This window comes from Notamacropus eugenii, chromosome 2 (genome assembly GCF_028372415.1).
Source record: "Notamacropus eugenii isolate mMacEug1 chromosome 2, mMacEug1.pri_v2, whole genome shotgun sequence".
Lineage (NCBI taxonomy): Eukaryota > Metazoa > Chordata > Mammalia > Diprotodontia > Macropodidae > Notamacropus > Notamacropus eugenii.
In genome coordinates this window covers 73,499,487-73,513,143 of record NC_092873.1, presented here as the reverse complement: position 1 = coordinate 73,513,143, position 13,657 = coordinate 73,499,487, and the positions used below count along the sequence as shown (strand labels likewise).

Here is a 13,657-nt window from a genome sequence, read left to right as displayed (position 1 = left end):
CCCAGTGACCTACCCCACCCCAGGCCTACTCAGGTCCTGTCTATGCCAGAGCAGCCCACTGGACTGCACTCTGCTCCCAGTGTGACATGATAGACACTTCCCATCAACCTCCCAAGATATTTTGGGTTGGAGATTTGTTTCACTCTGTCTTTCTATAGGCTCTTGAGTTCCAGAATTTGTTTTATAGCCATTTTTTTAAACAGGTATTTGGTTGGTTTTGGGGGAAGAGCTCTAGAAAGTCCCTGCTTTTACTCCTCCCTCTTGGCTTTGCCCTTATAGTTGATTTCTTATAATGGTGATCATGGGCAACCATGAAGGAACAGAAAAGGCAAAAGACGGAAGTAATCCAGGTTTGAGGTTTGGAAAGGGAAAAACAGGTAGGATGATGTGGCAAGGGATTCAGGGTTCAAAGACAAGTGATTAACTGAACTGGTTAACTAAAGGATTGAACTTGGAATGATAAAAGGTCATGGGATTTGACTTCTGTGTTTGACATATGTAGAGACATCAGCTTCAAGGTTGATAGCGAAGCAAGGGTATCTAAGGAATTATCTACATGTATATTAGAGTTACCAAGTATAAGATTCAGATTTAGAGTAGAGAAGACTGTGAACCATGTACTGCATTGGGATCAGTATACAATTGCCATCAGGATCTATATATGTCAAAAGGGCAGCTAAGTGAAGGGGGGAAAGGTCTGGAAGTGGCAGTAAGACAGAAATGCCTACAGTCCCTCCTGGCTGACATGGATTAGTTATGAATTAAGTAGGGAGAGGGACCACGAAAAGGTTAGCAGAAGAAAGTTTGTAAACATTTTCAAAAAATGGTTTTCCCTTATTACCCAGCACACACTCCCCCAGGAGGTCTCATGGACAGGGGAGGACGCGATATCCTAAAGTCTGGGTATAATCCAGACCCAAAGCATGCATGCTTCTTGGGAGAAAACTCTAGGCTACAATCAATAACCTAGCGTGCGGAGTGCCTGCCTTGTCTAGTTTGTGAGTGATACATAGTAACTGATGAACACAAAGCAGGCACTCGATGACTGGCTTAGAATCACCTCGACTCAGTCCTTATTACTGTGGTGGACACTGGGTGGGGAAGATTGGTCAAATACAAGACAGGCTAAGGGAAGAGGAGAGTCCGAGCTAGGGACCACGGTCAGGGACATCGGGAAGCTCTGGACGGAGGAGGTCGGGTCATACAGTCCAATCCTTCTACAGGGTTCTAGCTAAGGATGAGGAGAATGAGACCCATAGAAGGAGTAACACCAGGTCGCACGGATTTTCTGTCCAAGCCTTTTCCTTCATCCTCCACCCTCTAAAAATGACCAGTCCCACCCTTTTCTTTGCTGTCTCCCTCTCCCCCCAGGCAGCTTCCCCAGCCCGAGACTGCGAACTTGAGGTGGCGCGCTAGGGCCTTCGGGAGAGGGCGGGTCAGAGGGACAATCTGCCCAGTAACCCGTGACGCACGGCCTGGCCAGGCGAGCGAGGGGAGAAGGCGGAGCCCCGGCCGGAGCAGGAGGAGAGGCCTGGCGAGCCCATCCCTATCCCGAGGCGCTGGATTCTTGGGCACCTCCCTCCCGCTCAGTCCAGACTGGCTTGTTCTCCCATCCACCCCTTCCCCGCCCGTTATCTCCTCTCGCTCTCCCGGCTCTGACGGTTGGGGGTCGTTGGGCAGCTGGAGCACTGGAGGAGTCCACCCGACCACCGGTGAGGGGACCCAGACTGGGCGGATGAGGGAAGGGGGATGGGAGTGGGGAGGTAACGGGGGGCTCCTAGCCCTGAGCCTCGCGCCCGCTTTTCCCCTCCACGGGCTTCCACTGCAGTGACCCTCATCTTCCTGCGAAGTCTGCCCTGGCAACCGAGTGACGCGCCGGGGAGCGGGGGGGCGTGTGAGGAAGGAGGGGAGTCACCCAAATCCTGCCCCTGCTTCTTCTGCCCTTCTCACCCGACACACTTCATTTTCTCGCCTCGACCCTTTCCTCTCCCTTCTCCTTCTTCCTCCCTTCCCTCTTCCCCTTCTCTAAGCCTGTTTCCAGCTCTTAGCTGGATCCTTTCTCCCCCTGACCCCTGCCGCCTCAGGACTCCGCCGGTGCCGCGGACAGTTCCCCAGTACCGGGAGCCGGAGCTGAGGGAGGGTCTAGGAGTGGAGGGGAGCAGCTATCTGGCCCCCTCCTCTCCCTTTCCACTCTTTTGTCCTTTATAAATCCCTCTTGACTCCAATTACGGGGTGACGAGGAGGGGACGATGTTTCATTCGTTCTCGAGAGACTCTGACCCGGATCTGGGGACTTGTGAGGACTCCCTAAGACCAGTCTGGGGCTTGGAGAAAGGAGCTCTACATTTGTAGCGAAAGCAGTCCATGGTTTCTCGGCCCAAGAAAGTGAATCAGAGAGTTTTCTTTAATTTGGGGAGCAGAAGAGGAAGGGGAGAAAGATTCAACCCCTCCTAGAGGGGAGTTTGAGACATTTAAGCACCACTGTGTGGAAAGCACTGTGCCAATCCCAGCAGTATCTTTTCGGTACCCAGCCTTGTCATAATTGTCCTGTTACCAAGAATTGACCCTGATGCCACGCACACGCACACACACACACACACACACATACACACATACACACACACACACACACACACACACACACACACGAAGAAGCAGGAGTCGGAGTAACCCAAGGCAATGTTAATAACTTTCTGGTTTGTGAATAAGAAGAAATGATCCCTTTCCCCAACATTACTTTCTTAAGGAACTGAATTTGGTGAGGTAAAAGACTAAAGACTTGCTATATGATTTGGTGCCGAATCCTTCAGTCTTTCTGGATCGGTTCTGTGAAATGGGGTGTTTATCCTGCCTAGTCTAGGAAAAAGAGCTGTTAGAATTAGATTAGAGATATAATTGGATATGGATGTGTCGTAAAAATCCATGCAAATGTAAAGTATTGTTAGTGACTTCTGGAAAATGCTATTAGATTCCTGTCTCCCCCACCCCCACCCCCAATAGCAAGTAGTCAACAAATACCTCAAATTCTGTTCCTCTCAGTCAAATACCACTCCAGCTCGGAGTGATAATTAAACACTCCAGTTATTTATTGGTTCTCTTGTGTGCATAATACCAGTGGTGGTTACTAAGTTATAGGTTCTTGCTTTCATGCCAGGGAGAAATAGAACATCTGAATTCAAGAAAAAAGGTGGTAGACTCTGGCTATCAAAAATTACTTATTAAGAATAGAACTGCTAATAAACATCATAGGGATTATGCGATGAAGTTTCTTTAGGGTTCCCCAAAATTTGGGACAAATACAATGGAGAGGCTATTGGTATAATGCAAAGAGAACTGTATTTGGATCAGAAGGTGTGGATTTGAACTCTACTGTTGCCAGTTGCTACCAGCATGATTCTGAGTAAGTCAATTTTCTGGGACACAGGATCCTAGAGGCAAAAATGAAGGCTTTGGACTAGATTCAGTTCAACAGTGGTGACTTGTGTCAAGGAATCTGGAAACTAATACCTATTAGCTTTGTGATGCTTGGGCAAGCCACTTAAGTTCAAATGCTAACCTTAGACGTTTTCATGCTGTGTGACACTAAGCAAGGTGATTAACCTATCAGAGACTGTTTCATCTACAAAATGAAGATAATAAGAGCATCTACCACAGAGGGTTTAGAGAAGATAATGCCTTATAAATATTAGCTATTTATTATTGAAAAGCCCTTGGGAGGAGTTGAGGCAAAGCTCCCAGGAAGAAAAGTAGGATCAGTTATTTTTATTAACTTATGCCTAAAAGGTATTTGAAGGGGGCAAGTTGGGGGTCTAGGAGACAAGGGGAGACTATTTTTTTCATTTCCAACTCACTAACTTCTTTAAACATACCAGAAAGTTTCTGGAACCAAAGAAGGCAAGAGACATTTGGAAGAATCTGTAAGAGCCTGGCTTTGTTGGAAAATTAAGCAAATGAGATATTTAAGTCCCCTAAATTTGCACAAATGATCCTACCCCAAGATGAGCATTTAACTTTGGGATTGGGGTTAAATGGGCCTAGGCAAACAGAATCTGTTATTTTTTATTAAGCATTAAGTATTTGTACCCTCAGCTTTCTAGCCATTGGTGGGAGGAATAGACTTCTCACCTTTGCTGGATTTGAACTTTAAAATAAGGAAGGTTATAGTTTGAATCTTTAGCTTTTCCCTAATTGTAGTTTAGATTGGAGGAGAGGGGTAGGATGGGGATGTTAAGGAAAAATTCCCTTTTCCTAAATCGCTCTCTTCTCTTAAACTGTCTGGTTTAAGAAGAATAGTGGCACCTAAGATTTTAAAAAATTCTGTAGCATCCACAATCCAGTTTTCTATTCTCATAACTCTCTCTGTGTGGTATGATCTATCCCTTTAAACTTGCCCTCAAATTCTCATCCCACCTAGATCTCTTTATTGCTCTCTAGTCCAGGGCTGCAAAGGGTTAAGGTGTCTGAGATCCTATAAAGTCCCAAATCCTAGAGCGGCCCCAGACTGTCCGACAGGAAGGAGCTCCTGCTAGAGACTTCCTGTTCTGGACACTGAGGACATCGAGACAAGGAGTCAAAGAGGCATTAAGCATTGACTCTCTAATTCCCTTGCCTTTTCCTTATCTGGTCCCACCCCAGGTATTACTTGTCATCAAAGTTGAACCTTCCTAATTTTGTCGGTGAGTTGTTTTGTTTTTGTTTTTGTTTTTTCCTGGGGGTGGAGGGTAAGGGAATTGGGGAAAGGGAGGAGGGAACTAAAAGATATTGGAAACAATTTGGCACCCTCACGTTCCTATGAGGCCCCTTTGGTCTGAAGAAAGGAAGAGAGAGTAGGGGAGGGGAATTTGTAAAATTATAATACAGCTTGAGGACTACCTTTAAGTCCTTGAGGAGATAAAAAGCTCAGACGCAATACAACTAGGCACATAAAAAATGAAACTGGGGATGTATTTCTCACTGCATCCTCTTTTCTTCTCTTTGCTTAATTCATAGCAGGGGATTCAACTGAATCCTTTAGAGATTTTTTTTTTTATTCTTCATATAAAATATCGAAAGTGAGAAAGTGCCTTCCTTATAGTTACTTATAGTTCAAATGCTGAAGTGAATTCAAACTGGAAGAGAGGAGATAAAAATGAACTTCAACTACTATTTACCTTTTACCAAAAATCCTGTGATTTAATTTTAATTTAATAAATCTCCATTATTTCCAGGCACTCAAGATTCTTTTTTCCTCACCAAAAAAATCTAAATCTTTCACGTTAATTACTGGGGCATTCTGCCCCTTCACCCTCTGGGTAGGAGTCAACTTCGATTGCAAAGAAAAGTTTAGAGAAGAGGATGTGAAGAATTTAGGAACTAGGAATCAAACTGGTAATTAAGGGACTGTATTTTTCCTTCTCCCCTGTTTTTCTTTCCCTGGGAATGTGAGGATGAGGAAACTTGAAAAAACACTAAATCTGCCCCTTTCTTTTGAGTAAAATTGATCACAATCCTTTAGGGTTTAGAATTATAAATGTCTCTTCTGTTATGCAAGGTCTCCCAAGACTGTGCTGAGAATTAGACTTTATTCCTAATTCCATCCTTTTTTTAACAACCTAGTTTGAAACATCCTTCAAAATGTCCCAAAGCTGCTGTATTTCTAGCCTTCTTTTATTCATATAAGTCTTCAGGGGAGACAGGGCTAGATCTAGCTATCATTCCAATAAATAACTCTTCTAGAATACTCACCCTTAGTCTCTGGAGCCCTTTCTTCCACCTCTTAGGAATTTTATGAAAGCAGAGGAAATAATTAACATAAAAACATTTTAATTTATTCAAAGAGGCCAGGAGCATGCTTAATCCTTGTTTAGTCAATAAACATTTATTAAGCACCCATGAGGAGGCCTCCTAACCTAAAGCAGGAAGCTAAAAGTGCTGCAACTTGGAAAAAAATAGGGAAATAATTTAACTTCAAACTGTCTTTCCACAAATATAATAAAAACTTATTTTAGATACATTTTAAAATCCTTCATTATAAGGCATGATTTGCCTATTAAGCAAGAGTAGAAAAGTGCCCATTATAAACTGGATATTACATTTTGTAAAACATTTTATGTATTTAATAGTGCCACTGTATCTTAGTTTATATGTACAGTATTTGCAAGTAACAAATGTGTATCTTTTAAAATAATAAAAAATTTAATCTTTTACAGACATAATTCTTCCTGTCACCCACAGTTTATTCCAAATTAATGAGATTTTTCTTTAATAATTATCACTAGATTATTCACATTAATTTAAGGAAGCAAAAGTTAGGATATTTTAGAAATTATATTTGGTTTGAGTGCATTTGTGTGCTTATTTGTTTTTTCAGGTTATTTTCTAGGGCACATGCCCTTTTGTACTCTAGTAGAATTCCAACCTGATTCAGAACTAAGGCACTGAGAGATGAAGGAGCTGGACCAAGACTAATCCAAACTGCTTTGTATTGGCGATGTGGCCATTCTTCACTCCGGTTCTTTGGGAGTGGGGCTAGCCCTCTGGATAAGCCATTACCATCTCTGGTCTCTTTTTGCTTCTTTATAAAATGAATGGATAAGGGTTGTAGGGAGTAGGGAAAGTAAGGTGGTAGATGAGATGATCCATTCCAAATCTATGATTTTTTTGATGGAATTCTAATAAAGCTGCTCCCAGCCCCAGTATTCTAAATTCCTTATAGGCCCCACTGAACAGCTGACCCACTGCCCCTACCTAGCCACTCCCCACTCAATATCCTATCTTCTTTATATATACCTTACCGCTCACTAGAATAACAGGTGTGTCCATGAACTCATATTTCTCACAAAAACAGCAGGTGTGACCATTTGATGGGATCCTAGCCACTGCCCTCTAGCTAGCCACTGCCCCCAGAACCATTCCTCATATTTCCCAGATGGTTCCACCACAACACATCATAAAACCGCAATAGTTTTTGGCGTTCCTGAGGAATCTGCAAGTTTCCTGATAGGTGCTGTTCAGCTTCTGGGAACTTGGAGCAGAAGCTTAAGGGAACTTCCAGTGGTGTGACAGCAAAGACTGGGGGTGGGAGGTGAGGGGGTGGGGATGGGGGGTGTTGAGAGAAGTTCATCTGCTAGCCTAGAGGGGTGGACTTCAGAGGCCCATGGCTATTGCTGCCCCCCCCCCAGTTGCTGAACTTCCCCCCTTGTTCCTTTCACTAGGTGGGGGAGGGTAACTCAAATTCCCTACCATTCTTCAGCACTCTCTTTCCTTGATCTTATCTGGGATGAGAGGAGTTAATAGAATCTACTAAAATGTTTTTAGCTATTCTAAATTTTTACTGCAGCCTTAGCTCAGTCAGAGCCAGGATAACAGGATGAAGGTACTGTAGCCCTAGCCTGGTCAGAGCTGAGACCATAGGGAGGAGAATCTTAAGAGTTGTTTTATTTTTTCTTTTTTAACATTTACTCAGGTAAACTTCACTTCTTTGTCTACTCCTTAAAAACTTTCAGAAGTGGGAGCTTTGAACCTGTCAGTCAAGGTGAGTGGGACTCTGAAAAAGATCCAGTGGTGCCTAGTCCCCTCTCTCCTGGAGAGCTCAAAGGTTTGTGTCTAAGGCATCTCTTTCAGATCTGTGCATTTTCTCAACTTATCTTAGTGTCAAATAGTATAATAAAATCTGACATCTTAAACATCAAATTAGGAGAGACAACATTTAAATATGTTGTCTAAGATATAACCAGATTCAATTACCTTTGGTTATATCCTGACTCACATAAACCTTTTCTTTTTCTGTGACCCAGGAAATGGTTAGGTGATAGTCCTATTCCAAAGTACTGCCTTGAAACCTGCTTCTCTTTGATCAGTGAAGTGACCCTTTCACTCAGATCTGAGGGAAGAAGTTTCCCCCTTCCTCTTTTTCCTGTCTGTCCTTCCACCTCCAGAACTTGGCCAAAGTCCAAGGAAGGAGAGAAAGAGAGAGAGAGAGAGAGAGAGAGAGAGAGAGAGAGAGAGAGAGAGAGAGAGAGAGAGAGAGAGAGAGAGAGAGTTTTTATTTTTGTTTTTTTGCCAACAATCTTTCTTTAAGGGAGACCATCACTCTCTCCAGCCCAGATACAGTTTTTTCTTTTCTGGATGGGTGCATTTACAAGGTGGCAGACTGAGATTTTTACACAGAGCAGACAAATACAAACAGAGAGCACAGATAGCGATAACTTTTCTTGGTCCTCCAGACCATATGGACATCAGGCTCTATTACAGTTTAGTAAGGCCTGTGGGATGAGAGTTGAGACTGAATTCCAGTAAGCCTATGGAAAAACCCCCTGTAGCCACATTCATCTCTTCAGTGGTGTCTCATTGAAGTATGAAGAAAAAGAAAATTTGAGTTCACAAAGAACTCCCCACAAAATTTCCAGAGAGAAATGTCTAGAGGGAATTTGACAGCCTCAGGGGCCTTGGGCACTAGGATGCAAGTGATCTAGTCAAGCCTTCTTAGGTGTTTGAAGGACCTCTCAGCCAAGAGAAGGGGAAAAGATAAGCCTACTTTTGGATTAGAGAGGGTCCAAATCATCGATTCTGCCCCATATGGGGAGGGGAGGGGTCAGAGTCAGAGACTGCCCACCCAGGAATGCCAAAAACTGTTTTGGTTTCATGATGTGTTGTGCTGGAACTGTCTCAAAGAACTGAGAATCAGACTTCCTCTAATCCCAGCATAAGCATTTATTGAGATTGACGCCTCTCAGCAAGTGGGCTAAGTTCCAAGAGGAACCAGAAACTTCAAAGAAAGCAAGATAGATTTTTATAGAGTAAAGATACAATTACAAAACAGAAATTATGAATATTAAAAAGACAAGAGGGGTTTGTTAAGAGATTAGGTAATAGGGGAGGGGTCTCAGTCCCAGTGGAATTGCACATGCAATTACCTACAGTGCATACAGGAAAACCCCTGGGGGGAGGTTGTATGTATGATAATGATATTATAATAAGCCTTTCTATGTCACAAGTTCACTTGAAGGGCAGTTTTTGCTGTTACTGTGCAGGTGCTTACTTAGGGAAAGTCACTTCTATTGTTTTGGGGTCCACATCCTGCTCAGGCATCCTGGTGGTGCTGCTTTTGGATATGCTGACTATTGTGGTCCTGTCTGACACTACTAGAAGTGGTTGTGGGTGAGTGCATGGACACACCTGCTGTTTCTGTGGGAAACATGAAGAATGGGTCTGGGGCAGTGGCTAGCTAGAGGCAGTGGTTGGGATCCCATCACATGGACACACCTGCTGTTTCTGTGAAAAATATGAGTTCATGGACACACCTGTTGTTCCAGTGAGCAGTGAGGCATACATGAAGAAGGCAGAATATTGACCGGGGCGGGGACAGTAGCCCCTAAGTAGCGGCAGTAGGCTTCTTGTTCAGTGGAACCCATAAGGAAGTTAGAATATTGGGGCTAAGGGCAGCTTTATTAGGATTCCACCACTTTGAATCAAGAGAATAATTTAGGGTTAGGACCCAAATGGAGTATTATGTGGAATCAACCTAGCATGCTGCTAGGAGAAGTTAGTCATTTAAAAATTTTTTTGTTGATTCATCCATGGATAATTTAGAGGTGAAAATAAATAATGTTGTACATGAAACTGTCCATGAAATTCACAACTTTTGATATAGTTCTTTAATACTTATACAAAATATATTATGTCATTTGAGCTGCAAAAGACATTCTCATTCAATAAATTAAAAGACAAAACCAGGGTCAAAAGTTAAAGAGAGATTTGGCTACACTCCTCTAACTAGTGTATCCAAGTCTGCCATGTTGCCCTTATATTGCCTATACTTATATTCACCATGCTGGGTCCAGTTTGGAGCTACAATTTGCCTTCCTAACTTTCAGCAGAACACATCTCAAGGAAGCTTAATCTCACTTTTAATCCATGTCCCTCAGCACCTATGTATTAGTTTGCACTGTTGAGCTGGATTCTCTCATTCTTCTCCAGGGTACAACAATTCACCCCCTGACGCCTTATAGGGAAGAAAATCCATGAAAGAACCAAAGCAGCTGACAATGATAGAAAGAAAATAAAGATTCCAAGCAGAAGAGTTCCAAGTGGACAAACACCTTTTTGCTAAGAAGAAAGTTAAGCTTATCAGGAGAATATCATTGTTGTCCACAGTCCCTCCTGAAAGCAAGAAGAGCTTACCTCTATCCCTACCTAGTCATCATCTCTGCTTTTAGGCAACCACAGTGTAAGAAAAACCTTACTCAGCTTACTCAACACATTCTACTTCCTCAGGCTCCGACCACCAGAAAGTTCAGGAAAGAAAACTACCAACACCCACCCCTCAGAGTGCAGGGGAAAATATCCCCCACGTACCTCCTCTAACTGGCTTACCCCTTTCCTCCAGAATCCAGTTACAGAAATCATTTGTTTCCTGGTATTCCACCCATCCTTTTCCAGCTATGTATGGAGCAGGGAAGCCCTATAAATGCATCGAGTGTAACAAGAGCTTCCGCTACAGTTCAGTGCTGCACCTCCACCAGCGCACACATGCTGGGGATTGCCGCTACCGATGCCTAGAATGTGGTGAGGGTTTTGCACAGAATGCAGAGCTTAGGGCCCATCAGCGCACACATGCTGGTGAGACTCTCTACATTTGCAATGAGTGTGGCAAGAGTTTCCATCAGAGTGTCTATCTAGATCTACACCAGAGTACACATACTCGAGGCAGGCCCTGCAAATGCCATGCATGTGGGAAACGCTTTCCCTATCGCTCTGTCCTGTACTGTCACCAGCGATGTCACCCTCGTGAAAGACCTTACCGATGCCCTGTCTGTGGGAAAAGCTTCCGTCAGAGTGCCTATGTGTTCCACTATGAAAGGACCCATAGTAGTTCTAGTGCTTTCGCTGCAGGTGGGCTTCCTAAAGGCCCAGAGGCCACTGGAGATAGGTTTATTGTTCATACAGGGCCTGTCCTGCCTGCCCCATTGCATCCTGAGGAAAAATCCTATCGGTGTGGTGAGTGCCACCAGGATTTCCGAAGTAGCTCAGGGCTGCAGAAACATCGTAGTGTCCATGAGGCTGGAAAGCCCTATAAGTGCAATCAGTGTGGAGGGACATTTGACAATGGGGAACAGCTCTCTGCACACCAGAAGCAAAGCCACAGTCAGAGACACAACGAAGCCAAGTTGGAGGGAGCCCACAAGTGCCTTGTGTGTGGGGAAGTCTTCAGGCAGGCATCAGAACTCCGAGTCCACCAGGAGACACATGGGATGACCAGAATTCACCGGTGCAGTGTATGTGGAAAGAGCTTTAGTAAAAGCTCAACCCTGACACGACACCAGCAGACACACACAGGGGAAAAGCCATTCAAGTGCCCTGAGTGTGGAAAGTGCTTCACAGAGAGTGCCACCCTGGTACGACACCACCGAATTCACACAGGGGAGAAGCCTTATGCCTGCCCAGAATGTGGGCGGAAGTTCAGTGAAAGTTCCACACTAATGAGGCACCGGAGAAGCCATAAGGGGGAGAAGCCACACCAATGTACCACCTGTGGCAAGAGCTTTGGGCAACGGTCAGATCTGATTGTTCACCAAAGGATTCATACTGGGGAAAAGCCCTTCCCTTGCCAAGAGTGTGGCCGACGGTTCAGTGATCGCTCAGACCTCACAAAGCACAAGCGTACCCACACTGGTGAAAAGCCATACCGGTGTGAGGAGTGTGGTAAGTTCTTCACATGTATTTCCAACTTAAATGTTCATAAGAGGAACCATGCTGGTGACAAGCCCCACAAGTGCCCTGAATGTGGCAAGTGTTTCAGTGTTGGCTCCAAACTGGCACTGCATCGAAAGACCCACCAAGGTGAACGCCCTTCAGAGTGTGCTGAGTGTGGGAAGTGCTTTAGCCATAGTCGATCACTGTCACAGCACCAGAGGGCCCATGCCCGTGCCAGGGCAGCTGCAGGAGCCACTGCTGGTGCATTGGTTGCGATGGCACCTAGCCTGATCTTTTCAGTAGACTCTGGCCAAGAGAAATCAGGCCTGAGGGTAACAGGAGTAGGTGAGAGGTACTGAGGTTCCTAAGTAAAAAACACTCAACATGTCTCCAACCTCCCAAAAGGAAGTCTGGGGAAAAGTTTTGACTAAATAATGGGGATAGCAGTGGGGCTGAGCTTTCTCTGCCTTCTCCTGTCCTTCCTGTGTATATCTGCATTCACCACCACATTCTCAGTCTCTTTCCTCAATTGCTGTGATTTTCTGTATCCCAATGTTTTTCTTATTTGTCTCCTTTCTTTTTCTGGGTATGTACTTTGCCGCTTCTAGTCTCTTTACACTTTCTCATATTCCTATTTCTTATCTCTCTCTGGTATACGTAGCAGTGGATGTAGTAGAAATTAGGTTGAATTAACCCTCTCTTCCTGGATGGGAGAGAGATCCCAGCCACATTAGAAAAAGAAAATGTTTTTTTATCTTGGTGCGTTCCCTCTTTGTTTATACCTCATCTCCTTCTTCTGTCTGCACCTTTATGTTTATTTCATTCTTGTTTTTTCCCACCTCTTAGTATTCCTATGTCTCCAGTTGTCCTTAATACCTGGTTTTCTTTTGCTTTCTGTCCTTTTGTACCCCTCTTCTATATTTCTCTTATCTTTGCTCTCTTTTTCTCTATTTCCATGTATTTTGGTCTCTCCATTTCTGTGGGGTTAATGGAAAGAGAAAATTGAGAGAATGAGGTGTGGGTGAAATACAAGGGATGAGAAGGGTAGGTATGAAAATATAAAAGATCTGGAAAGAGACTCCCAAAATAGTGTCACATGGCAAAATAGTACAAACAGTGCATGTCAGAAATAGACTTATGCCAATGAAATTGAAGGGAAGGGATAAAGGGTACATATCCATGAGGTTCCTTGCAAACAATCCTCCTGAGCCATCCCCATCAAGAATCTTGGTTCAGTCAAAATAATGTATGTTGGCAGACTCAACTGCTATGCTCCTAAGATTTTGATAGCTGGGATCCATCATTGAGAGGAAGATGGATAAGCCAAGAACTCATCAGATATCATATATTTCACTTATTTGACTCCCCACTGAAGCATAGAAATGTTTGTAATTTGCAAGGCTAATTTTGTGACACCCTGGCAGTCACAGTCTTTATCCTTAATTAGACTGAAGAGGATGGAAGGACAAGAATGGAGGAAACCAGAAGAAAACTGTAGACATCCCTTTCTCCCTGTAATTCGGTCATTAGAATAAAGGTTGGTTTTTGTTGTTGTTTCTGATGTCTCAAGCCTTGTTTATTAAATCTATAGGAATTTAAAGTATAAGTTATGCCCATGCTTCAGTGTTTAAAGACCTTCCTATTCTCATCCCATCTTCCCTTACATTAGCCATTCTTTCCCATAGCCTAGACTATACCATTCTCTCAAACCAACAGATCTCTTTGGGAGAGAGAAGCTGTATACTTCTGGTAATGCTCTCATTTTCTGCTTTGCAGCCCCCTAAGTACCTCCTGAAGTCATACCTTAATGAATCTCTTCCCAAACCCATTTTCTAGATTTTCCATTATTTTTCCCTTTTTCACCTCCTCCAAAAAGGAAGGCATTCTGAAAAGTCCTGTGGGGAAGGATTGGAAGCTAAACGTGTAGGTCCTGAAGGGAAAATTATGCCCCTAACAAGGGTGAGTGACAGGTAAGATTGGTTTTG

The 13,657-nt window shown here is 43.8% G+C and overlaps 1 protein-coding gene across 7 annotated transcripts; it reads left to right on the top strand.

The window, feature by feature from the left end:
• Positions 1-1,485: 1,485 nt before the first annotated feature.
• On the top strand, positions 1,486-13,228 carry ZNF672 (zinc finger protein 672). 7 transcript variants are annotated; one of them, XM_072640974.1, is made up of 4 exons: positions 1,486-1,712; positions 4,635-4,675; positions 5,207-5,366; positions 9,957-13,228. In XM_072640974.1, the coding sequence occupies exon 4, from the start codon at positions 10,421-10,423 to the stop codon at positions 12,029-12,031; it is 1,611 nt and encodes a 536-aa protein (XP_072497075.1). In that variant the 5' UTR covers positions 1,486-1,712; positions 4,635-4,675; positions 5,207-5,366; positions 9,957-10,420; the 3' UTR covers positions 12,032-13,228. The 7 variants fall into 7 exon arrangements, with proteins under 7 accessions (XP_072497075.1, XP_072497074.1, XP_072497073.1 ...); XM_072640973.1 differs by lacking the exon at positions 5,207-5,366; XM_072640972.1 differs by lacking the exons at positions 4,635-4,675; positions 5,207-5,366.
• The last annotated feature ends 429 nt before the right edge of the window (positions 13,229-13,657 follow it).

Bases quoted from the DNA above. Each gene is read 5' to 3' on its own strand.
- ZNF672 (XM_072640972.1), top strand. From the start codon at position 10,421: ATGTATGGAGCAGGGAAGCCCTATAAATGCATCGAGTGTAACAAGAGC.